This window comes from Hyla sarda, chromosome 5, assembly GCF_029499605.1.
Source record: "Hyla sarda isolate aHylSar1 chromosome 5, aHylSar1.hap1, whole genome shotgun sequence".
In the NCBI taxonomy this organism is placed as follows: Eukaryota; Metazoa; Chordata; class Amphibia; order Anura; family Hylidae; genus Hyla; species Hyla sarda.
Genome location: NC_079193.1, coordinates 372,069,462 through 372,096,341, shown reverse-complemented (window position 1 = coordinate 372,096,341; position 26,880 = coordinate 372,069,462). Strand labels below are relative to the sequence as shown.

Below are 26,880 nucleotides of genomic sequence, written 5' to 3'. Positions count from 1 at the left end.
AGTATGGTTATATTTAGAATTAGTAGAGTTAGAGATTAAGATTTGCAGGGTAAATTGAGTTAGGGTTGGGAATAGTAGCGTTAGTAAAGTTAGGGTTAGGATTAGTAGAGTTAGGATTAGTAGGGTTTAGTAGAGTTAGGGGTTGAGATTAGCAGGGTAAAATGAGTGGGTTGGGATTAGTAGGGTTAGTAAAGTTAGGTTTGGGATTAGTAGAGTTAGGATAAGTAGGGTTATTTGAGTTAGGGGTTAGGACTAGTATGTTTTGGGTTAGTTCAATTTTGGGTAGGATCAGTAGGGATGGTAGAGTTAGGGGTTAGGATTAGTTTAGTTAGGGTTTGGGATTAGTAGGATTAGGGTTAGGATTTGTAGGGATTAGTAAAGCTAGGATTAGAATTAGTATTGTTTGGGTTAGTAAGGTTACAGTTAGTTGGGGTTTAGTTCGAATTAGTAGGTTTAGCTAATCCTAGTACTGTTATGGTTAATATTATAAGGGTAGACTTAGTAGGGTTATAGTTAGGATAAGGATTAGTATAGTAAGTGGGGTTTTATTTAGGGTTAGGATCAGTATGGTTAAGGTTAGTATGGTTGTATTTAGGATTAGTAGAGTTAGGTTTAGGTTTGTTATGGTTAATATTGTTTGGGTTAGTAGAGTTAGGGTTAGTTGCATTTGAGTTAGAATTAGCAGGTTTAGCTAAATCTAGAACTGTTATGGTTAGGATTATGAGGGTTAGGCTTAGTAGGGTTGTAGTTAGGGTTAGCATTAGTATGGTTAGGGTTAGTAGGTTATATTTAGGGCTAGGATTAGTATGGTTAGTTGGGTAATATTTAGGATTAGTATCGTTAGGGTTAGTAGGGTTGGGGTTAGTAGGGTTATTAGAATTAGAGTTAGGATTAATATGGATAGGGTTAGTAGGGTTAGTATAGTTGGAGTTAGTCATACACAACTTTTCAGAATTTTTTTTTTTTCAGGACGGAATTATTTGACTCAAATCATATAATGGCTAGGTTGACTGAATTGGACCCAAAATTTATTTTGGGAAATCTTACCCTACAAAATCAGCAACAGTTTAATACATTAAAAGCTAAATATATCATGGCGGTCATATAATTTCTTTGGTAACACTTATAATTGGCAGAACTGTATAGTAAATCACAACAATGTTCCGATCCATAAGACAGAATCTGGGGCAGATCAATGAATATTGTGTCATCGTCTGTAGATGATGGGATTTGTATCTCATCCCCCATAATGGACACCAGCGGCCTCACTGTAGCTGCGGCTCTCTGAAGGTGGTAACATTTGCTGCTTTAGTTTAGAGCTAAATGTGGATGTTCTGAGAATAGATAATTTGTGGAATGATCAGGTCCCCGTGTGTCTCCTGGGGCGGTGGGAACACTTCTTCTGTCGGCGTGCAGCTGCGTCCTGTCCATTATTGATGCCTCCTCTGGTGCAGAACCAGAAGAGAGTGAATCACAGGAACAACCTTCTTCTTATCTGCTCCAATACTGTAAATACTGAGGAGTGCACTGTATAATTATAGGGCGCCCACATATCTACACGTCTTTAATCTGCCGTCTGTCACATTACAGAAACTTTCAGACTATATCTGTTCTGAGGAAGTCAGGCATTGGAGTCACTATTTGTCCCGTGCCTAGCCTAGGATCCAGCGGCCATACCTTCAGGTGGTGCATAGGTTAAACCACGCCCTGGCGTCACGAACACAAGAGGTTAATGCTATCTGCTCCTAGGGTCATAACATCTGCCCTCATCACACCCCATACCACATATCTATCTATCTATCTATCTATCTATCTATCTATAATCTATCTCATATCTATCTATCTATCTCATTTATTTCTATCTATCTATCATCTATCTCATATCTATCTATCTATCTATCTATCTATCTATCTATCTCATATCTATCTATCTCATATCTATCTATCTGAAATCTATCTCATATCTTTCCATCTATCATCTATCTCATATATATCTATCTCATATCTATCTATCTATCATCTATCTCATATCTTTCTATCTCATATTTTTCTATCTATCTATCTATATCATATCTATCTATCTCTCTCACATCTATCTATCTAGCCATCCCATATCTATCTCAAATCTATCTATATATCTAATATCTTTCTATCTATCTATCATCTATCTCATATCTTTCTATCTATCTCATATCTATCTATCTATCTATCTATCTATCTATCTCATATCTATCTATATATCTCATATATCTCTATCTATCTATCAATCATCTTTCTCATATCTTCCTATCTATCTTATATCTATCTATCTATCTATCTATAATCTATCTCATATCTATCTATCTGAAATCTATCTATCTCATATCTTTCTATCTATCTCATATCTTTCTATCTATCTATCTATCTATTATCTATATCATATATATCTATCTATCTCTCTCATATCTATCTATATATCTATCTCATATCTATCTATCTATCTATCTATCTAGCTATCCCATATCTTTCTCATATCTATCTATCTATCTATCTATCTATCTATTGTCACAGAATGATAATAATACAATACCTAAGGGCCCTATTGCACAATTATCTGCTGTACAGGCCTGTGAATGGGGATGTGCAGTATTGGAGAATTCTGAATGCTCTGTATACGTCCGCTGATCACTGAGATCATCTACAGATGGGCCTGGGCCTTAGTAAAGAGATTAATAGTAAAGTCCCGGGTGGTCTGGGGGTAATAAAGGGCGATATGCTTCTTTCTCAGTTGTGGGTTAACTTGTATATTGACCAGACACATCTGAATGAGAAATTCGGCTCTGCTACATCTGTACACTATAATCACGCAGCTGACAGCTGATTCACCGCCGTTCACAATGAATTGCCAGAACTCCATCCCGAGTCCATTACACTTCACCTTCTTGCCTTTTCCTTTATGTAAAATACAATAACAGAATTAAAGTATCCTTATTAAAGATCAATAAGTCATTAACTCCTCGCGTCTTTATCTTTTGCGGGAACGCCGATCCGCTCGGTGAATCGCGGAAAGTAACAGAAGAAAAGGCTTCCACAGCCGCCCGCGATAATTCAGATGTCTGGAAGTTTCTCTGAGCTTCAATAACTATTCCAATGAACTGCAAGACACCTCAGAAAAGAGTGTAAGAACGTCTGCGCGGCTGAACGCTCCAGCTCCGGGACTCACATCTTATTGTGCTATCACACATCACTGGGGTCGGGAATTAGTTTTTTTCCTTTGATACATTGAGAATGGAACCTCGACATCGCTACATATTACATTCCTGGCTTTCTGTGACTTTACCTGGCGGAAAGTATTCAGGCGACATTTAACTCATTCCTGGATAAAGAACTTTTCATGTAACTTTTTATGGCCGGCACTATGGGGGGGGGGGGGGGGGGATCACACCTGGCACCATGGGAGGCACAATCAATTTCATTTTCTGAGGCTAGCATGGGTAGGTTCTGCACTATATAGTGGGTGCATGGCTATTGATACCTATCCAACATTCAAAACAATGGCCCCTAGGTCTACTATGTACCAGGCCCTGCCTAAGGCAACACCTAAGAAGAATTCTGCATGGAGATTCTGTAGCAGCAGGGTCCCATTGATTTCATTGGGATTCTGCTGCTCTGTTCACATAGCAGAATATCCATGCCAAAACACCTGGCAGGGAAATTTAATTCCCAGTATCCACATTTAAGGACCCGTAGGGTTAATATGCCCTGAGAGTTTTGTTTATCTTGGTTGCTGGGACTATGCCTTTGTGCTTCTGGGTGTGGTTCAGTTTGCAGCCAATTAGAATCCTCCTGCAAGCTGCACAGGGATATATATGGATGATTTTTCCATTCATGCTTCGCCTGTGAAAGTTCTTGTGACTCTAGCTAGCAATCTCTGTACTTTTTGTCTTATCTGGTTCTGTTACTTTTTGGCTTGGCTTTTGACTACCATTTGACTCTCTGTAATTGTACTCCGTTCCATGCTGGCTTTGACTCGGCTCGTTGACTTCAGTGTGTGTATGTGTGTTTAGGTTTATTTCTGTTAGTTTTGTGTGCCTCCAGCTATTTCCGACCTTTGTCAGTTTTTGTAGTTTATTGTTTTGACCAGTGACTGTCCATCACTTATTTAGGAAGGGATCGGCACATTGGTTGTGGACCCACTGCATAGGACAGATACACAAGTAGGCAGGGACAGAGGGCGTGGGCTAGTTCAGGGATGCACTCTATCCCTGCCTGACGTGACACCACAAAGAAGAATACACATGAATAAACACACAACGTCGATGAGACAGCGCATTCCCATGTGGTCCTAGCCGTGCAGACATTCTCCTGAATGCGGAGCGCCGGCATAACATGCCGGCACTCCGCATTCAGGGGAATGTCTGCACAGAGATTCTCCGTGTAGGCATTTCCCCTGTGTGAACATAGCCTAAAAATCTGCCTATAGTGCAACACTATTCACTGTAATATAGAAGTAGTGCAATGTATCTAAGTGGTCAATGATCACTAAAAAGGATAAAAAAAAAAGTAAAAAATGAAATTAAAAAGGTAAGAATTTTCTTTTATTTTTGTTTAAGCACCTTTTTTTTCCCCCCTGACTCAAAACGCGTTGTCTTTGTATACTTCCCTGGAATAAAATTGCCTCCTTGATGATAATCTGGGGGTTGCTCCTCTTCTTCTGACCGGTGCTGCAGAGTATCCAACTTTCTGGGTGAGCACTGCTCAGATCATCGAACCTCTGATCATTTTTCCCCCGACACAATAGGCAGATTTACTACTGACTGTTCACCAGATTTGTTAAGCAGTTTGCACCAAAAACCATTTTTTCATGCCCCTTCTGTTGGAGACAAAAACTGGAGTGATTGGCCCACAGCAACCAATGATAGCTCAGCTTTCATATCTTAAAGCATTCCGGTAAAATGTAAGCTGGAATTGATCGATAAATCTGGGTTCATTTACTTTTGCCCAGGGGAGGCCTGGGTAGGTTCACTTGACCCATAGTAGTTTGATAGGGTCTCTTCTCCTATAGATATAATAGTAGTTAAAATGGCTGTCCCTATAATATGTACATCTTGATGCAGAGCAAATAACAATGGCTCATCCATTGGACAAAAGGGGAACCTGATCCAAAAGAAGTAGCTATTGGAAAACATGAAAACATGATCCAAATGAAGCAACATATTGGAAAACATGTGAACATGATCCAAATGAAACAATTTATTGGAAAGCATGTGAACATGATCCAAATGAAACAACTTATTGGAAAGCATGTGAACATGATCCAAATTAAACAACTTATTGGAAAGCATGTGAACATGATCCAAAGGAAACAACTTATTGGAAAGCATGTGGACATGATCCAAATGAAACAACTTATTGGAAAGCATGTGAACATGATCCAAATGAAACAACTTATTGGAAAGCATGTGAACATGATCCAAAGGAAACAACTTATTGGAAAGCATGTGGACATGATCCAGATGAAACAACTTATTGGAAAGCATGTAAACATGATCCAAATGAAACAACTTATTGGAAAGCATGTGAACATGATCCATATGAAACAACTTATTGGAAAGCATGTGAACATGATCCAAATTAAACAACTTATTGGAAAGCATGTAAACATGATCCAAATGAAACAACTTATTGGAAAGCATGTGAACATGATCCAAATGAAACAACTTATTGGAAAGCATGTGAACATGATCAGGATGAAACAACTTATTAGAAAGCATGTGAACATGATCCAAATGAAACAACTTATTGGAAAGCATGTGAACATGATCAGGATGAAACAACTTATTGGAAAGCATGTGAACATGATCCAAATGAAACAACTTATTGGAAAGCATGTGAACATGATCCAGATGAAACAACTTATTGGAAAGCATGTGAACATGATCCAAATGAAACAACTTATTGGAAAGCATGTGAACATGATCCAAATGAAACAACTTATTGGAAAGCATGTGAACATGATCCAGATGAAACAACTTATTGGAAAGCATGTGAACATGATCAGGATGAAACAACTTATTGGAAAGCATGTGAACATGATCCAAATGAAACAACTTATTGGAAAGCATGTGAACATGATCCAAATGAAACAACCTATTGGAAAGCATGTGAACATGATCCAGATGTTCAGGAGGTGAACCTAATCCATAAGTGGTTGCATGTTGGACTTCAGGTTACCATGATCCAAAAGAAGTAGCTTATTGGACAGTAGGTGAACCTGATCCAAAAGAAACCGCTAAGTAGCTAAATAAACAGCAAGTTAACCTAATCCATAAGTGGCTGCGTATTGGACAGCAGGTTAATATGATCTAAAATAATCAGCTTATTGAACAGTAGGTGAACCTAATCCAAAAGAAACAGCTAAATAAATTATTCAGCTTTGCTACATTTTCCTCACTTCTCAATGTTGGACTGGATCATCATCCTAGAAAAATCATCTCAGGAAATATCACCACAGTGCGGAGAATACTTCTGTATAGTGTCCAGCAATATTCATGTGCAAACATTTAGGTTGACACCTACAGAGGTGTATTCCTTTACCTTTTCACGGTTGCTGAACATATCCCAACATGTAAACCACCAAAAAAAGAACAAAAAATGTGCACAAAAACAAATCATATACCTTTATTGAACATGATTGTCAGCATAAACAAATACATGATGAAATGATAGCACCAGGACACATACAGAAAAGTAAGGACAACAAGACATAGACAATAAAGTGCAGGATGCAAATAAACAATAGATTTATGTCCAATAGGGTACAATTGGACCAACGCACTCAGAAGTGCAATGAAAGCTAGCTAGCAATATAGTGTAGGTACCAAGAATAAATAAGAAACAAAAGTAGTAATGACAACCTGCACAAATAAAAATCACACCCTGTGTAGTGTCAGACCATACCTACCTGACCCCAACAACCGTTTCGCTTATTAAAAGCTTCCTCAGGGGGTGTGGGTCATTTAGGTTGACACCCACATAGGGGTCTTCCTTTACCTTTTCAAAGTGGCTCAACATATCCCAGCATGTGTGTCACTAGCTTAGAAAAAAAAAGCCTGGTATAAGACTGTATATCAGTAGTTGTTTATACCTTATGTATCAATGTGGGGACACCCAGAGGTTATTATGTGAATTGCCCCCCGTCAAGGGTTTTGCTTGCATGTGGTAAGATTGTATCTATTTGTATCATGGTAAATTGGATTTTTTCTAAATTAAATTCAAGAAAAAGTAAAGGATGAGCGTATCTAGTTTTGAATATTCCCGTAGGCACGCAGTCTCCTTTATCCTTTATGAGTCAGAGGCTCTTTTGCAACTTCTGCAATATTCGATAGTAATAATAGTGACGCATGCAGCATTATTTTCCCTGTTAAAGTCATAGACATCTTGGCCAAAATCTGACAGACCCCATAGTAAAATAGTAGGATACATAAGTCTATGGCAGAAACTGTTGACAATTGCTATATACTTCTATAATAAATGTAAACTATAATGTAAGTAGGGATAAAACCTTACACTGTATCATTTTTAAGTAAAAATTCAGTAATATAGGTTTTCCCGCAAATGTCTGTTTTTGGCTCCTCCAGTAGACGGGCGTCCATTTGGAAGCACAACGCTGGATCAGCAATCCCAGAGGTCTATTAATAATGAAGTTGATTGAATATTTTTATAGTGTGCCCAGAACTCATTCAATATTCATCGTCTAATCAGATTACTGAGCAAATATATAAGCAATGCAAAAATCTGATGCCGAGAGACATGATTCAATTTCACCTAACTGGAAATGCACAGACCGGGTGATCTGATCACATAGGAAATTTATCATCCAGACAGGTTCCCTTCAGAACAGGGCATCTGACCCAAATACTGACAAAACTAAAGTAATGGATACAAGAGGCTCCTCGAGGAGGCAAGAAGTCAATCCCACCATCCTCATTGGAGCAAAACTGCGAGGAGATGTCTCATGTGATCACTCTGAGCTCTTCTGCTTGGCTATAAGACTTTATAGAGGGAAAAGGGACATGTGGTTAACTTGTTTCCATTCCCCTTATTTATTTATATATGAAGGAAGTACAGAAAATACGGGGGTTCTGCATCCTAAGCGCTACTGTTGGATAGAATCGATAGGCCAATAGGTACACAGGATGCTTTTTATTTCATTCGTACATATAAAGTACAACTTTACAACGCGTTTCGCATGCTCTCACACCTTCCTCAGGTCCACAATATAAATTTTGTGGCATCCTGTGAGTGGGTTCCTGTGTCCTGGCATCCTGTGAGTGGGTTCCTGTGTCCTGGCGGCAGTTGCCGCCAGGACACAGGAACCCACTCACAGGATGCCACAAAATTTTATTGTGGACCTGAGGAAGGCGTGAGAGCATGCCGAAACGCGTTGTTCAGTTGTACTTTTTATATACAAATGAAATAAAAAGCATCCTGTGTACCTATTGGCCTATCGATTCTATCCAACAGTAGCGCTTGGGATACAGAACCCCCTGTATTTTCTGTACTTCCTTCATATATAGCCATTTCCATTGTCCTGCACTGGGCACAACGGACAAGGGGGTACCAAGCAGCAAGCTGTAACGATCCCTCCCACACTACTCCAGAGCCGCGCCATATACGCTGCACTGCTCTTAGAGGTCAGTACCACTGCACAGGTGTGGTGGTAAGATCCTTTTTATCTCTCTATTTCCTATCAAGAGGTACAGAACCTACTACGCCAGTGAGCGCCCAGTATTTTTTCTTCTTTTCCTCCCCCTCTACCCTTATTTAATTATGTGACATAACATTTTTCAGTCTTTGTGTTACAGGTTTTGATACATTTTTGCAGTTATTTTAATGTATGTACTGATGAGGCGGGGGGGGGGGGGGGGTTGGGTGCCATTTGCACCATGACCCTGATGTTTGACCCATTTTAACATATATGGCACATGGTATCTGGGGTCCTTCTACAGACTGTGCACAGGGGGCCAGGAGCTTCAGGTTATGCCTTTGACTGTGCGTTCCAATACATAGACCTGTCGGACCCTTTCTGTAGTAGAGCTCTAATCCAATGTCTCATTTGTATTTATAGGGTGAAAGAGGCCTTGATGGGTTTCCTGGAAAGCCAGGTCAAGAAGGAAAGGAGGTAAGTGATTTTTATTATTCACTTAAAAATAATGTGTCCAGAAATGTCTTATTTAATATATTATTATTATTATTATTATTATTATTAATAATAATAATAATAGTAATAATTTATGCTATACTTTAATTTCAACAATTTTTTATAATTTTATTGTATAATATTTGAAACATTGCCAATCACTCACCTTTGAGTAATTTCACCTATCACAGGGTATAAAAGGCAGCATCGGATTGCCAGGTCTAAAGGGACTGAAAGGAGAGAGGGTGAGTGTGAACCCCATGGCAGTGCCACTTACATTATTATTTGTCCTAACCATATAGATGATGTTATTTTTGTTTGAATAAAACTTCATGGCTTCATAGTAACTTTAAAACCAAAGTTAACCATATGAATCATCACCTGTAACGAGGAAGAATGTGTCTGGGTTGACAAGCCAAGGATGTGCCGGGTGACAGCACAAATATGCACAGTCCTTTGTATTCTACTGCTTCCTGTACAGGATGTATGGATACGGTCCGGTGTATTCTGCAGCTTCCTGTACAGGATGTATGGATACGGTCCGGTGTATTCTGCAGCTTCCTGTACAGGATGTATGGATACGGTCCGGTGTATTCTACTGCTTCCTGTACAGGATGTATGGATACGGTCCTGTGTATTCTGCTGCTTCCTGTACTGGATGTATGGATACGGTCCTGTGTATTCTGCTGCTTCCTGTACAGGATGTATGGATACGGTCCTGTGCATTCTGCAGCTTCCTGTACAGTATGTATGGATACGGTCCTGTGTATTCTACTGCTTCCTGTACAGGATGTATGGATACGGTCCGGTGTATTCTGCAGCTTCCTGTACAGGATGTATGGATACGGTCCGGTGTATTCTGCAGCTTCCTGTACAGGATGTATGGATACGGTCCGGTGTATTCTGCTGCTTCCTGTACTGGATGTATGGATACGGTCCTGTGTATTCTACTGCTTCCTGTACAGGATGTATGGATACGGTCCGGTGTATTCTGCAGCTTCCTGTACAGGATGTATGGATACGGTCCGGTGTATTCTGCAGCTTCCTGTACAGGATGTATGGATACGGTCCTGTGTATTCTGCTGCTTCCTGTACTGGATGTATGGATACGGTCCTGTGTATTCTGCTGCTTCCTGTACAGGATATATGGATACGGTCCTGTGCATTCTGCAGCTTCCTGTACAGTATGTATGGATACGGTCCTGTGTATTCTGCTGCTTCCTGTACAGGATGTATGGATACGGTCCTGTGTATTCTGCTGCTTCCTGTACTGGATGTATGGATACGGTCCTGTGTATTCTACTGCTTCCTGTACAGGATGTATGGATACGGTCCGGTGTATTCTGCAGCTTCCTGTACAGGATGTATGGATACGGTCCGGTGTATTCTGCAGCTTCCTGTACAGGATGTATGGATACGGTCCTGTGTATTCTGCTGCTTCCTGTACTGGATGTATGGATACGGTCCTGTGTATTCTGCTGCTTCCTGTACAGGATATATGGATACGGTCCTGTGCATTCTGCAGCTTCCTGTACAGTATGTATGGATACGGTCCTGTGTATTCTGCTGCTTCCTGTACAGGATGTATGGATACGGTCCTGTGTATTCTGCAGCTTCCTGTACAGGTTGTATGGATACGGTCCTGTGTATTCTGCTGCTTGCTGTACAGGATGTATCGATATGGTCCTGTGTATTCTGCTGCTTCCTGTACAGGATATATGGATACGGTCCTGTGTATTCTGCTGCTTCCTGTACAGGATGTATGGATACGGTCCTGTGTATTCTGCAGCTTCCTGTACAGGATGTATGGATACGGTCCTGTGTATTCTGCAGCTTCCTGTACAGGATGTATGGATACAGTCCTGTGTATTCTGCAGCTTCCTGTACAGGATGTATGGATACGGTCCTGTGTATTCTGCAGCTTCCTGTACAGGATGTATGGATATGGTCCTGTGTATTCTGCAGCTTCCTGTACAGGATGTATGGATACGGTCCTGTGTATTCTGCTGCTTCCTGTACAGGATGTATGGATACGGCCCTGTGTATTCTGCAGCTTCCTGTACAGGATGTATGGATACGGTCTTGTGTATTCTGCAGCTTCCTGTACAGGATCTATGGATACGGTCCTGTGTATTCTGCAGCTTCCTGTACAGTATGTATGGATACGGTCCTGTGTATTCTGCAGCTTCCTGTACAGTATGTATGGATACGGTCCGGTGTATTCTGCTGCTTCCTGTACAGTATGCATGGATACGGTCCGGTGTATTCTGCTGCTTCCTGTACAGGATATATGGATACGGTCCTGTGTATTCTGCTGCTTCCTGTACAGGATATATGGATACGGTCCTGTGTATTCTGCTGCTTCCTGTACAATATGTATGGATACGGTCCTGTGTATTCTGCTGCTTCCTGTACAGGATGTATGGATACGGTCCTGTGTATTCTGCTGCTTCCTGTACAATATGTATGGATACGGTCCTGTGTATTCTGCTGCTTCCTGTACAGTAGGTATGGATACGGTCCGGTGTATTCTGCTGCTTCTTGTACAGTATGTATGGATACGGTCCTGTGTATTCTGCTGCTTCCTGTACAGTATGTATGGATACGGTCCGGTGTATTCTGCAGCTTCCTGTACAGGATCTATGGATACGGTCCGGTGTATTCTGCTGCTTCTTGTACAGTATGTATACCCATCCATGCCCTTGGAATGCTTAGACAAGGCATCATGAGAAGTTCCGGCTGTAGGAAGGGATTTCTGTGCGTCAGATGTTCTTTAACCACTATGAAGTTGACTTCACAACAAAAGCCTCTCTGCTAGGTCTGTACTGATGAGCGGCACAATACCCAAAACAATGGTCAGACGGGTAACTTTTTCATCTGGCTTGATGTAACCTCCAATAGGTGGTGGGGTGGCCCAGTACAGGAGTTACTTCCCTGTACCCTTGCTACCCTGTCAGGCAGCCTCCATACAGTGACCCCTGGGCCCCCCTGCACCTGTACCCTATGTAAATTCCTAAGTGTTGTACAGTGTATTGCATATAAAATGTGTTATGCCTTTAAGACCTGTTGCCATGTGATTGTAGCCCAGGAAGGTACCAGTGACCTACAGGGTGACCTATGGGACCCCTCAGAGTCTCCCCCATATAAGCCCTGGGTGGAGCCTCTGCTCACTCTCTTTCTGCTTAGCTGAGTGCAGTAAGGTCAAGTCCAGAGAGTGTCTGGAGTCCAGAAGAAGCCTAAAGCCTAACACGCAGCCACGGATCCACAAGTCCACTACCCTCCAGGTCCATGTCAAAACCTGGTAAGCTACAAACAGGGTATAGTCAGTCTCAATCAATTTGTCTCAAGTCAGAGTGGCTCTGCAGCAAATTGTCCTAGTCCACCATAAGTCCCAGCAAGACTGGCCACCTCTGTGGACATAGCCAAGCTGTATAGACTGTTACCTCTGTCTGACTCAGTAAAGCTGCCGTTGTTCCGTAACTTGGCATCAGAGTCATTATTTGCCCCCGTGCCTAGCCCAGGATCTAGCAGCATACCTTCAGGAGGGGTTAATTCCATCTGCCCTCATCACACTCTCACCACAGTGGCACCAGAAAGTAAGCTCCCGTCCTTCTACCGAATAGCTAATTTGCATATTTTTCCCAATGGAGCATCGCATGCCTTCGGAGACTCTACATGCCTTCTTGCACTTGCACTCAAGGAGGAACTTTACCAATTTAGTCCCAGGAAATGGGAAAAAAAAAAAATGTGTGTAATAATAACAACAAGTTTAGGGGTAGTAAAAATGTGCTGTTTGGAGTCCTTCTTTAACATCTGGCTTCCAACAGGCACAATGACCCAAATTAGATGGCCATTTGAGGGTTTTCATCTGTCCCTTTCATGCATGCCCATGGAAAAGGAACACCCGGTACTTCCCAGAGGATCTCTAGCGTTCCGGCCTTCTGGCTATTGATCAGCAGAGGAATTTTTATAGATCCGGCCGGATGTCCGGACAGTATCACACTGTGCACATCCACTTATTTATTTTATATGTTTTTGTCTGTGCTTACGTTTGTGTTCTTTTTATGTTCACTAGGATTTGGTCAGGGTGCGGTTGCCCTTCTGGGTGTCCCTCCTGCCGGTCTAGAGGAGGTGTGTGTGACCATCAGGTTCCTTACTTCCCTTCCATGTCCCATGGCATTTCTGCTTCGGCAGGAATGCCAAACTGGTTTTACTGGTTCCTAGGTGGCAACTTGGTTAACACCTAGTTGTTCGCCAGGAACACTTTTCGAGTAGCTTCGGCAAAAGGGGACATTGTACCTGGAAAATTGCAATTCTGGCCTGGAGGCGAAGGGTTTGGTTTGTTGGGGGGCCTCTCTCCTGTTGGAGAAGGGCTTGTGATGGACCACATCCTCGTGCACGTTTTTTTGTGAGAACACTTGTACTTTTTACTTGCACTTGGGTGATTTGAGAGCACGTACCTCGTCTCTTCAAAAAATTTATTTGGGTCACCTCTTTTGACAGTGCAAGTTTGCTTGTCTGTCTTGGAGAGACGTCACCAGACCTCAACCAGAGCTATTTCTAGACTTTTCCTTCAGCCGGGACAATAGTTCGGTTTGCTGCTCCTAGTTCTGTATCTAAAGTACTTTGAATAAAGAAAAGTGGCTTATTGGCTACCACTGGCATTCAACGCAAGGAGCACAACTCCCCCGCCACTAGCTATCCCCCCCCCCCCCAAGGGTCGGGCCTATATAAATGATCCATCTGTCATTCTATCTGTTTCTACAATTGTTACCATTATGGCTTCCATAGTGGTAGGCACCCAGTTTTTATAGACTCCTGTTTGGCAAAACTTTGTGTCTTATCTATTATTATTATTATTATACTTTTTTTTAATGAATTTAAGGATTAAAAAAATCTAGGTTTTATGTTGTATATGAGTGAAAATGTAACTTTGTTTTTTTTTTTTCTTTTCTTTTTTTCATAGGGTGGAAAAGGTGAAGCCGGATCCCCAGGGCTACCTGGAAGTGTTGTAAGAGTCTCATATTTTTTACCTCGTGTGGAATATTATTTTAATTAAAAATGAGAAAAAATAAATAACAATAAAAAAAAAAAAAAAAACTTGAGCAAAATTAAGCTGCGTGTTTGTTTTGTAGGTTCAGCAGGAAGGACTTAAAGGAGAACAGGTAGGGTGTTTGTGGCATATAATATTATTATACTTTTTTATATTACTATTTTGCAATTTATTATAAAGCAAAACATTTATTTTACTATACTGCATATATTGTTTGCTAGTTAAAAAAGTAAATGTAAAACTTACAGTCAGGTTACTGCGATTTACTAAGGGGTATTTCCTTCTCATAAAGTGATGCCTCTTTGCTAGGATATGCATTTGCTTTGTGATTGGTTGCGGTCTAGTCGCTGGCAATCCTGTGAATTAAGGGGCCACAGTATAGGTTTACAGCTAGAACCCCTGCTGTTTTTATATGCATAGCAGTATCCGGCTACGCATATTTGTATCCAAAAATTTGAACAAATACTTAATAATAATATTAAAGGGGTTATCCAGGAAAAAAACTTTTTTTAATATATCAACTGACTCCAAAAAGTTAAACAAATTTGTAAATTACTTCTATTACAAAATCTTAATCCTTTCAGTACTTTTTAGCTGCTAAGGTTGAGTTGTTTTTTTCTGTCTAATTGCTCTCTGATGACACCTGTCTCGAGAACTGTCCAAAGTAGAAGCAAATCCCCATAGCAAACCTATTCTACTCCCAAGACAAGCAGAGATGTCAGCAGAGAGCACTATGACCAGACAGAAAAGAACAACTCAACTTCAGCAGCTGATAATTATCGGAAGGATTAAGATTTTTTTAATAGAAGTAATTTACAAATCTGTTTAACTTTCTGGAGCCAGTTGATATATTATTTTTTTTCCTGGAATACCCCTTTAATACATTTCTATTTGTTATTTATTTATTTTTTCAATAGCTATGTGACCCTTGTAACACTTTGGGATATTATATGAACATATGTAGGTAAATAGTTATTTCTCTACCTTTTTTGTGATCTTTCTTTCTGCTTTTGATGTCCAGCTTCCTACCTGGTGTACATCCTGTAATGGACTTCCACAGTACACTCTAGCAGGGAATTCAGCCAGCATTATGTGGGAGGGAGATAGAGTTGGCTGAATTCCTAGCTGGAGTTTATTCTACACAGGAACAGTAAGTCCATTACAGGATGTACACCAGACAGTAAATTGGGCTAATAAAGAGAACAGAGCAGACAGTTTGCATTATAAGCAGAAGGAAAGCATGAAAGACCACAGAAAGGTAGTAAAATAATATTATTTACTAATATAGGTTCATTTATTTGACAATTGAAAATATTTTTCAGTGTCAGGTCCAAATGCTGGGATCTGCTGTACAAGCTGAATTTACTTCTGAGTGTTTCAGCACCCATATTTGGAGATAAGCAGGAGTTACAGCTTGCTTAGCCAATCACCAGTTGAGATGGGGGGGCCCATCTCATGCGGTGATTGGCTGAACATCCCATCACTCTTGCTCATCTCTAAAGAAGGAGACCGGAGGCACTTATCCCCGTCCTGTGGATAGGGGATCATTTGAGTTCCCTGAAGTATCCCTTTAGAGTATTTGATGCTGCGGATGTGCTGCCAGCAGTCTCAGAGCAATGGCAGAACGGGCTACCCTGCTTCAGCCGGGTAGCTCTGTGTGTCAGCTCGTGACTGCCGGTGGGAAATCGGCCACTATGAATGTACACACAGAGCTACAGGGACCAGGGATCTTGGTCTGCCGTCGATTTGTGACTGCCGGCAGCGCATCTGCAGTGTCAAATACACTACGGATGCGCTGGGTGTGACCCTACCTTTAATCCTTTTATTGAGACTATAATACCTTTCTGACCCTATATAATTGTGACGAGGCCATGTTTTTCTGTATAACGTGTTATATAGACAATAATCAGTTTGTATAATACATCTGAAGGGTCATCATCCTGAAGTATTGGGATGATGTATCATCCTCATGTATCTCCATGTTTAATATTTATTATACAATAGCTTTGTCTTCTTTCAGGGCTCACCTGGACCTCGCGGCCCCCCAGGTCTTGCCGGACAGGCTGGACCACCAGTAAGTCTCTCTTCAGAGCTTAATTTGGCAATAAAAGGGACAATGAAAAGGATATTAAAAAACATTGATGTCTAGCTCACCTGCAATAATGGATTCTCCCAAGTGAACCCAGGATGGATTGGCTGCACACTGGTACAACCGTGGGGCTCCATAGTAAAACTCAATCTCCAATACACTCATTGGCAACAAACATACTAAGTTGTTGGAATCAAATGACACTTTCTATGTGTGAATGTAATGATGATCTATGGATGGGTCTATGGATCGATGGGGAAAACTGTAAATGTAAAGGAAGCTCTAATACCCTCTTGAATGGATACAAGATGAAATATGGTTGGGATACATGGAGGCTCTAATATCCTGTTGGAGCTCCTCTAGCCTGGATACATAATGGGATGCAGTTGGGATACATGGAGGCTCCAGTACCCTGTTGGGAGCCTCTTGGCTAGATACAGGATAAGATACCATGGGCATTCATGGAGGCTCTAGTACCCTTTTGGGCACCTCTAGCCTGGATATAAGATGACAAACTGTTCAGTGGGGATACATGGAGGCTCTAGTACCCTGTTGGACACCTCTAGGCTGGATAGAACATGAGATACAGTAGGGATATATGAAGATTCTAGTACAATGTTGGGAGCCTCTAGGCTACATACAGGATGAGCAAAAAATTGTAAAAAAACAGATACAGCTAAATTGATACTAAATGGCACTGGCTAGACTGAGCAAGCCAACCAAACAACTATACCCACGGTGTAAAAATGCAAGGAAAGTAAACTGATAATATGTTGGAGCCACAAATAAAATCACATGAATATTGCACTGTGTCAATATTAAATATAGCCAATAGGTAGAATACCACCAATTATAGCCACTAGTTAGTGGAATTAGATACAGTAGTCTATGATAGCTGAGCTGGGCTTATACGGAATGACTGGAGTAACTTTTATGATTCCACAATAAAGTGTATAACTCCAGATAATTGTATTATATCCAAGTAAATGTCTGTAACAGTTCCAGGCTTGGAATTAAGGTGCAATGAGTGACTATATATGTCTTATGCTTATATCGCACATTCCGGCACAGATAATTATCCAAACAGACAAGGTGTTGTACAGGGCGATATCTGCCCAATATCTCTTAGTCATAATATTGTCCGACACAGCAATAAGGAGATTATATTTAATCACCCTCCAGAGGATCAATAGATCTGGTGCTGCACACCTCTCACCTCGTGGGGGCTCCGGGTGTCTGTGAGTAGATAGTTGTGCTGTGTATCTGTAGATGTTGGTGGCGGGGCCGGCTGGATTAGCGATCCCCCTATGGTAGCACTCTCAGTGCGTGGGCTCAGATCACTCTGATGACAGAGGATGGTTCCAGGTGATTGACAACAGCTCAGTAGAGGTGGATATTCATGATAAGGAGAAAATATCAAGCTATAAGTGGTATTACTAGACAGTATACAGTGCTAGAGACTGAACGCGTTTCAGAACCAGCCATAGGTTCCTTATTCAGCAGTAGTTATACAGTGGGGGTATTAGCCCTGGCTATATATAGGGAATAGCCCTCCCACTGATTACTTATGCAAATGGTGGCAGAAGTAAAAAATGGACTGGATCGAAATGTTACACAATGGTTATTAACAGTGTGTGATCTTCAAAATTGTACCATGTGAACGTAAAAACCAATATTATAACAGAGATGCAGATACAGATGAAAATAAAATAAAAATAAATAACGGGATAATGACAATAAATCCTATCAGTGTGATGTGCACGACAAAAGTCATTGCAGACATATATTGTATGAAGTATACCATATTTAAAGTATTGATATTAAGAGATATAATAAAATCATCTAATTCTGGCTTGGCTCCACTCCATACGAAGAAAATGTCATTGATAATAATCATATGGAGTGGAGCCAAGCAGGAATTAGATGATTTTATTATATGTCTTAAAGGGGTACTCCGTGGAACTAAACTCATAGCCAATCTATGTATTTGTCTAAATATCATTCATTAGCTATATACAGCAGTTTTCCTCTTTCAGCTGACACTTACATGCAAGAAGTGTGAGGAAAACATCATCCATCCAACTACTGTGTCTTGACAGGAGGGTAGGGGCTAGGTCAGTGAGCACCATGTGATTCCTGGCTTCACAGCCACAGCTCCGCTCCCCTCCCTTCTCTGTGTGCCGTGAGAGAAGCTGAGTGAAGATTGCTGTAGATCTTATCACTGATTGCAGCCATTCAAAGCATAACATGATTTATTGCTGGAGGAAGGATGAAAAGACCTGTAAAGTGTGTGTGAGTTGCAGTGTGAACATGCACACAGATAGAGAAAGCAATTGGCTGGCAACCATTACACAGAACTGCACTGACTTCTGGGAGTGGTAGTCTGTGCTGCAAACAAGGAAAAAAAAGTATTTTAGGAGACAACAGGGGCAACAGGAGCTGCCAAAACCACATGGATACCTACCGTGGACACATAACAGGTATTGTGGTGGCTTTGGGGCATTTTTATTTTTCTTAACTTTCCCAGAGTACCCCTTTAATACCAATACTTTTAACCTACAATTCAAGCCCCACATCAGTGCCAGTTCAGTCGAATTTTTAGATCTTTTAATTTCGGTGTCAGAACAAAATAACATTATATGCAGTACTTATCAAAATACTTAATACTGCATACAAGTTGTCATTTACCCCAATGGCTGCTTAACGTTCCGACAAGCCAGTTTCATCAGTTAAAACGTAACTGCACCAACCCAGAACAATTCGGGATAGAAACAAAAATTTTAAGAGAACAATTTTTGGATAGGAAATATCCAGTCCGGAACCTAAAACATTCATTGGATAAAGTACGTCAGTTGGAAGGATCCACCCTTTTTTTAGGTGAAAGAAAAACCTATTACACAAACAGACGATACTCCCAAACTTATTATCCCCTACAATGTACACCATAAAAAAGTTGAAGCCATCATCTACAAATATTGGACCTTCTTGTGCCGAGATAAATTGTTGGGTGACATATTACCTGAGAAACCCCCTATCATCTACACAAGAGCTCCTAATTTGGGTATAAAGGTAGCACCGACAGTTCGCCAACTTTCTAGGTCTAAACTTAATCCAAACACTATAACAGATTTAAACAGCTTTTTTAGATGCGGTCAATGCCCAAACTGCACGGCCAACAATTTCCTAAAGAGGGCACTGTCTGTCACATCCTCAGTCAACAACTTCAAGCACACAATCAAAGAATTCATAAATTGTTCAAGCAAAGGGGTAATATATATTATAGAATGTCCCTGTAATAAGCATTATATAGGGAGAACGTCATGAGCGTTGAAAACCCATATCCTAGAACATAGGTACAACATCAAGAAGAAAGATGACAAGCCCCTCTATCCCTACATTTTAAATAATATCATAATGGCACTAAAGTACATGGCAATTGTTTCTGTTAAAAAAGACTGCCAGGGCAGCAATTATATTAATAAGATGTCAAGAATAGGGTCTAGGAAGATCTACGAAATTGAGTCATTAGCTCCAAAAGGGCTAAATACAGACTTTGGGTTGTTGGGCTTTTTAGATTCTGCTTCATAATGGTAGGATCCCTAGGGATGGCCCATCGTAGATCCATTTGGATCCATCAACGTTTCTTCTGATAATGTACATCCAAATTTTCCTCCATGTCTATTCCCTGTGTTTATTTTATTTCTATTTTTATTTTCGTTTATCATTTTTATTATTATTATTATAATTTTTTACCTTTATTTGCTTATTTACATATACATCTAGAATATATAGAGTGAGACCCAGACAATATATGTCTGCAATGACCTTTGTCATGATAGGATTTATTGGCATTATCCCATTGTTTATTTATATTTATTTTTATTTTATTTTCATCTCTATCTGCATCTCTGTTTATAATATTGGTTTTACATTCTTATGGTACAATTTTGAAGATCACACACTGTTGATAACCATTTACTGTTTTATTGTGTTGTGTAACATTTCGATCCAGTCCATGTTTTACTTCTGCCAACATTTGCATAAGTGGGAGGGCTATTCCCTATATATAGCCAGGGCTAATACCCCCACTGTATAACTACTGCTGAAGAAGGAACCTATTGTTGGATCTGAAACGCGTCCAGTTTTTAGCACTGTATACTAAGTCTAGTAATACCACCCTTGATATTTTCTCGTTACCATGAATATTCACCTCTACTGAGCTATTGTCAATCACCTGGAACCATCCTCTGTCATCAGAGTGATCTGAGCACACGCACTAAGAGCGAAAACATACGGGGATCGCTAATCCAGCCGTCCGCGCCGCCAACATCTACAGATACACAGCGCAACTATCTACTCACAGACACCCGGAGCCCCCATGAGGTGAGATGGGCGCAGCACCAGATCTATTGCTCCTCTGGAGGGTGATTGAATATAATCTCCTTATCGCTGTGTCGGACAATATTATGACTAAGAGATATCGGGCAGATATCGCCCTGTACAACACCTTGTCTGTTTGAATAATTATCTGTGCCGGAATGTGCGATATCAGGATAAGACATATATAGTCACTCATTGCACCTTAATTCCAAGCCTGGAACTGTTACAGACATTTACTTGGATATAATACAATTATCTGGAGTTATGCACTTTATTGTGGAATCATAAAAGTTACTCCAGTCATTCCGTATAAGCCCAGCTCAGCTATCATAGACTACTGTATCTAATTCCACTAACTAGTGGCTATAATTGGTGGTATTCTATGGATTGGCTATATTTAATATTGACACAGTGCAATATTCATGTGATTTTATTTGTGGCTCTTTTAAGGGTTGGTTTCACAAGGACCCTGTGAACCACCCATTTATGTATGTTATTTTACATTCATATATGTTATTTTATACATATTAAATAAATTACCCCAATATCTATAGACTTTTGAGCTCCAGCATATTATTATTTTAGATAGAGAATGAGATACGGTTGGGATACATGGAGGCTCTAGTACCCAGTTGGACACCTCTAGGCTGGATAGAACATGAAATTAAGTTGAGATACATGGAGGCTCTAGTAACCTGTTTGGCGCCTCTAGGCTAGATACAAGATGAGATACCATGGGCATACATGGAGGCTCTAGAATTCTGTTTGATGCCTGGCTGGATAGAACATGAGATACAGTAGGGATATATGAAGGCTTTAGTACTCTGTTAGGAGCCTCTAGTTTAGATACAAGATGAGATATTGTTGGGATATAAAAGGATCTAGTACCCTGTTGGGCACCTCTAGGCTAGATACAAGATAAGATACCATGGGCATACATGGAGGCTCTAGAACTCTGTTGGGCGCCTCTAGGCTGGATAGAACATGAGATACAGTAGAGATATATGAAGGCTCTAGTATCCTGTTGGGCACCTCTAGGCTAGATACAATATAAGATACCATGGACATACATGGAGGCTCTAGTACCCTGTTGGGCACCTCTAGGCTAGATACAAGATAAGATACCATGGACATACATGGAGGCTCTAGTACCCTGTTGGGCACCTCTAGGCTAGATACAAGATAAGATACTAGGGGCATCCATGGAGGCTCTAGAACTCTGTTGGGCACCTCTAGGCTGGATAGAACATGAGACACAGTAGAGATATATGAAAGCTCTAGTACCCTGTTGGGCACCTCTAGGCTAGATACAAGATAAGATACCATCGGCATATACGGAGGCTTTAGTATCCTGTTGGGCACCTCTAGTCTTGATACAAGATAAGATACCATGGGCATACATGGAGGCTCTAGAACTCTGTTGGGCGCCTCTAGGCTGGATAGAACATGAGATACAGTCGGGATATATGAAGGCTTTAGTACTCTGTTAGGAGCCTCTAGGCTAGGTACAAGATGAGATATTGTTGGATACAGTAAGAATCTAGTACCCTGTTGGGCGCCTCTAGCCTGGATATAAGATGACATACATTGGGGATACATGGAGGCTCTAGTACCCTCTTGAATCCCTCTAACCTGGATACATAATGAGATGCACTTGACATACATAGAGGGTCTAGTACCCTGTTGGACGCCTACTGAATGGATAGAAGATGAGATACAGTTGGAATACACAAAGGCTCCAGTACCCTGTTGGGTGCCTCTAGCTTAGATACAGGCACAAGATAAAAAAAAAATTAAATAATACATCTAAAATCTTCTCATTTCAGGGGCCAGAGGGACCCAAAGGCAGCCTTGGACCTGCTGGACTGGAAGGGCAGAGGGTGAGTAGACAACATAGTACTGACATATAATGTGCTATAGATCAGTGGTCTCCAAACTGTGGCCCTCCAGCTGTTGCAAAACTCCAACTCCCAGCATGCCCGGACAGCCAACGGCTGTCCGGGCATGCTGGGAGTTGTAGTTTTACAACAGCTGGAGGGCCACAGTTTAAAGACCACTGGTATAGATGTTGAGTTTTTGCCCCTTTTTTGCTCAGTATATTTATATATTTTTATTGCTTCTTTTAACTCTGCATTAGTTAGTGAACCCCCTACCTGGCGCTGCCTCGCGGGCATCCCATGCTACTTGTACATCTTGGAACAAACTCAAAGCACCAACGCCGCCCCCGCTGCCTCCCGCTTCCCTTGTAGTTGTATTTTCCAGGGTCACGCTGAGAAAGGCCACGCTCAGGCTCATGATCAAGCTATCTGGATATTGACAGCCCTGATGATCTGATCATCGCCTGAGGCTCCCAGCACCTTCAGGGCGAATAGTTAAAGGAGAACAAATTGTGTCGGGATATTTTATAAAGGATAAATAACCGGAGAACAGCTGCCGCCATTACCCGCTGATCGTGTGAAACAACAGCCCGAAAAAAGTTCCACAATGATTTATTTGCAGGAACAAAATTCCCTGCGGATTTATTTAAATGCTCGATAAATAGAGGCAAAAAGAAATGGAGAATTTTGTTCACATTTTGTTCTTTTGCTCCTTGTTTTACCCCATCATTCTGCCCTCAGTACCCCATAATAACAGTGACAATAGAGATTAAAAAATATTTTCTAATATATTAAAGGGGTAAAAAAAAAAAAAAAAATTCAACCCCTTAAGGACTCAGCGTTTTTCCGTTTTTGCACTTTGGTTTTTTTCCTCCTTCCCTTTAAAAAATCATAACCCTTTTAATTTTGCACCTAAAAATCCATATTATGGTTTATGTTTTGCGTCACCAATTCTACTTTGTAATGACATCAGTCATTTTACCCAAAAATCTACAGCGAAATGGAAAAAAAAAATCATTGTATGACAAAATTGAAGAAAAAACGCAATTTAGTAACTTTTGGGGGCTTCCGTTCCTACACAAAAAATTTTTCGGTAAAAATGACACCTTATCTTCATTCTGTAGGTCCATACGATTAAAATGATCCCCTACTTATATAGGTTTGATTTTGTCGTACTTCTGGAAAAAATCATTACTACATGCACGAAAATGTATACGTTTAAAATTGTCATCTTCTGACTCCTATAACTTTTTTTTATTTTTCTGCCTACGGACCGGTATGAGGACTCATTTTTTGCGCCGTGGTCTGAAGTTTTTAGCAGTACCATTTTTGTATTGATCAGACTTTTTATACATTTTTTTCATGATATAACAAGTGACCAAAAATACGCTATTTTGGACTTTGGAATTTTTTTTGCGCACACGCCATTGACCGTGCGGTTTAATTAACAATATATTTTTATAATTTGGACATTTATGCAAGTGGCGATACCACATATGTTTATTTTTATTTACACCGTTTGTTTGTTTTTTTTTTTATGGGAAAAGGGGGGTGATTCAAACTTTTATTAGGGAAGGGGATAAATGATCTTTATTCACAAATTTTTTTTTTCACTTTTTTTTTGCAGTTTTATAGCTCCCATAGGGACCTATAACACTGCACACACTGATCTTTCACATTGATTTCTCATAGGAAACCATTGATCAATGATTCTGCCATTTATCAATGGCCCCGCGTTATAGAACGTGGGCGGACTTCAGGACGTACAGGTACGCCTTGAGTCCTTAAGGGCTTAAATCAACTGGTGCCAAAAAGTTTAACACATTTGTAAATGACTTCTATTTAAAATTCTTAATCCTTCCAGTATACTACAGAGGAAGTTGTGTAGTTCTTTCCAGTCTGAACACAGTGCTCTCTGCTGACACCTCTGTCCGTGTCAGGAACTGTCCAGAGTAGGAGCAAATCCCCATAGCAAACCTCTCCTGCTCTGAACAGTTCCTGACATGGACAGAGGTGTCAGCAGAGAGCACTGTGGTCAGACTGGAAAGAACTACACAACTTCCTGTGGAGCATACAGCAGCTGATAAGTACTTGAAGGATAAGATTTTTTTTTTTTTATAGAAGTAATTTACAAATCTCACAATAGACGAATGTAGCCAGCACATAAAATCCGGAGTTTATTGATATCTCATTAAAAGTTCCATAGAAAGGCAGGTAGGGGAGTGCATCAGGCAATATCATGTACAGTTTCCAGCTTGGAGATGAGTCCCTTCACGCCATGCCATGACTAAGGGTCCTTGACCCGAAACGCGTTGGGACCCTTCTCCAAGCTGGAAACTGTACGTGCTATTGCCTGATGCACTCCCCTACCTGCCTATGGAACTTATAATGAGATATCAATAAACTTCGGATTTTATGTGCTGGCTACATTCGTCTATTGTGCTGTTTTGAGGATTGCCGTGCACTGGGGGCTCAGGTGAGCTGATCAACTCCTTTTCTACTTATTTACAAATCTGTTTAACTTTCTGGCACCAGTTGATTAAAAAAAAAAAAAAGTTTTCCACGGGAGTACCCATTTAAAGGGGAACTTCAGCACAGAGCATCTTATCCCCTATCCACAGGACAGGGGATAAGTGTCTGATCATTGGGACCCAACCTACCCCCCCCCCCCCCCCCCCCCCGCAATTTGGCTGGAGAGCCGGAGTTACACAAACGCTGTATCCTTGGCTCCCCCATAGAGATACATGAAGGGGCGATATGTGTGGTGGTCGACAGTAAGCCATGCACGAGGCGTAGGTTGCTCCGTGCATAGGGAGAGCTGGAGTGCTGGGTAGGAGATTATGGGGGTCCCAGCAGTCGGACCCCCCCCCCCCCCCCCCCCGCAATCAGGCACCTATTTCCTAACCTGTGGATAGGGGATAAGATGTCCTGTACTGGAGTTCCCCTTTAAGTATTCAGACCTTTTACTAGAGATCAAGAGAAATGGGAAGCCCCAGAGCTTAGTGTCATAGCGAAGAGTCTGAATACTTATGTCAATGTCAAATTTTAGTTTTTACTTTAACTTTTTAATAAATTTGCTAAAAACCTCACAATTTCTGTTTTCACTTTACCATTATAGGGGGGAAGGATATAAACAAATGTTATACTTTTTTTTTTGTTTTAGCACAAGGGGCAACAAAACAAAATGTGAGCAAGCTGAAAGAGTCTGTAAACTTTCCGAATACATTGTATAAGGGGTGCAGCCCTGTCTATCACATACGAAGAAACTAGTGCTGTACAAATATCTCCACCTTCATTTAAAGGGTACTCCGCCCCTAGACATCTTATCCCCTATACAAAGGATAGGGGATAAGATGTCTGATCGCGGGGGTCCCGCTGCTGGGGACCCCCCGCAATCTCCCTGCTGCACCCGCCGTTTAGAGCGTCAAAGGCTCGTCACATCCACACCCTGCTTGCGACCTCATGGCCATGCCCCCTCTATGCAAGTCTATGGGAGGGGGCATGCCAGATGTAGACTTGCATTGAGGGGGCATGGCCATGACATCGCGAGCCTCTGCCCACATTGCCAGTCATCCGGCACGAAGCAGAGTTCACTCCGTTCATTGGATGTCTGGGGTGCTGCAGCCGAGATTGCAGGGGTCCCCAGCGGCAGGACCCTCGCGATCAGACATCTTATCCCCTATTCTTTGGATAGGGGATAAGATGTCTAGAGGCAAAGCACCCCTTTAACCTTGACTTCTGCAAAAGGCTCCAATTTTCCAAGTTTAGTACAAAATCACAAAACAGGCTGCAATTCTCATCACACTCACTAACAGAATACTGCAAAATTATGTTTTTCCTTCCAAACTAGTCATCTAATAACACACATTTTGGTGGGGGTATGCAAAAAAAAGAAAACGCAGAGATGGCGCCTGATAGTGCCGTTACCTTTATATAGAAAAGGGTAGAAAAAAAATTGAAATGCTGCTCACCTTGTAGAGTTGTGCAAAATTTCAGGCACAACTCTGGGATGCACTCAAAGTGGTGTGCTGCGAGGTTCCGGGGACCGCTGGCTGTCGGCGCCACTGGCGGGCGGTCCTGATGCTGGCACGTGATGTGCGGCGAGATTCCGGGAGCCGCTCGATTTTAGCACCGGTGGCAGGCGGTTGGGATGCGGCTGAGTGTGGCGGGGTTCCGGGAGCTTCTACTTGTCGGCACTGCTGGCACGCGGTCAGGATACAGGCTGGAAGTGGGTTGCAGGTGTCCGCGGCAAGGAACAGACCCAAAATCCGACTCTGGGATGAAAAAGACTATTTCGGCA

General features: G+C 41.3%; 1 protein-coding gene across 3 annotated transcripts in view; it reads left to right on the top strand.

Moving 5' to 3' along the window:
* COL22A1 (collagen type XXII alpha 1 chain) overlaps positions 1-26,880 on the top strand; it is a 395,576-nt gene that overhangs the window by 223,040 nt on the left and 145,656 nt on the right. For all 3 annotated transcript variants that reach the window (XM_056522812.1, XM_056522815.1, XM_056522813.1), the window contains 6 exons: positions 9,110-9,163; positions 9,373-9,426; positions 14,148-14,192; positions 14,317-14,346; positions 16,255-16,308; positions 22,530-22,583. In XM_056522812.1, the coding sequence (XP_056378787.1) occupies positions 9,110-9,163; positions 9,373-9,426; positions 14,148-14,192; positions 14,317-14,346; positions 16,255-16,308; positions 22,530-22,583 (291 nt within the window). The remainder of the gene's footprint in view (positions 1-9,109; positions 9,164-9,372; positions 9,427-14,147; positions 14,193-14,316; positions 14,347-16,254; positions 16,309-22,529; positions 22,584-26,880) is intronic.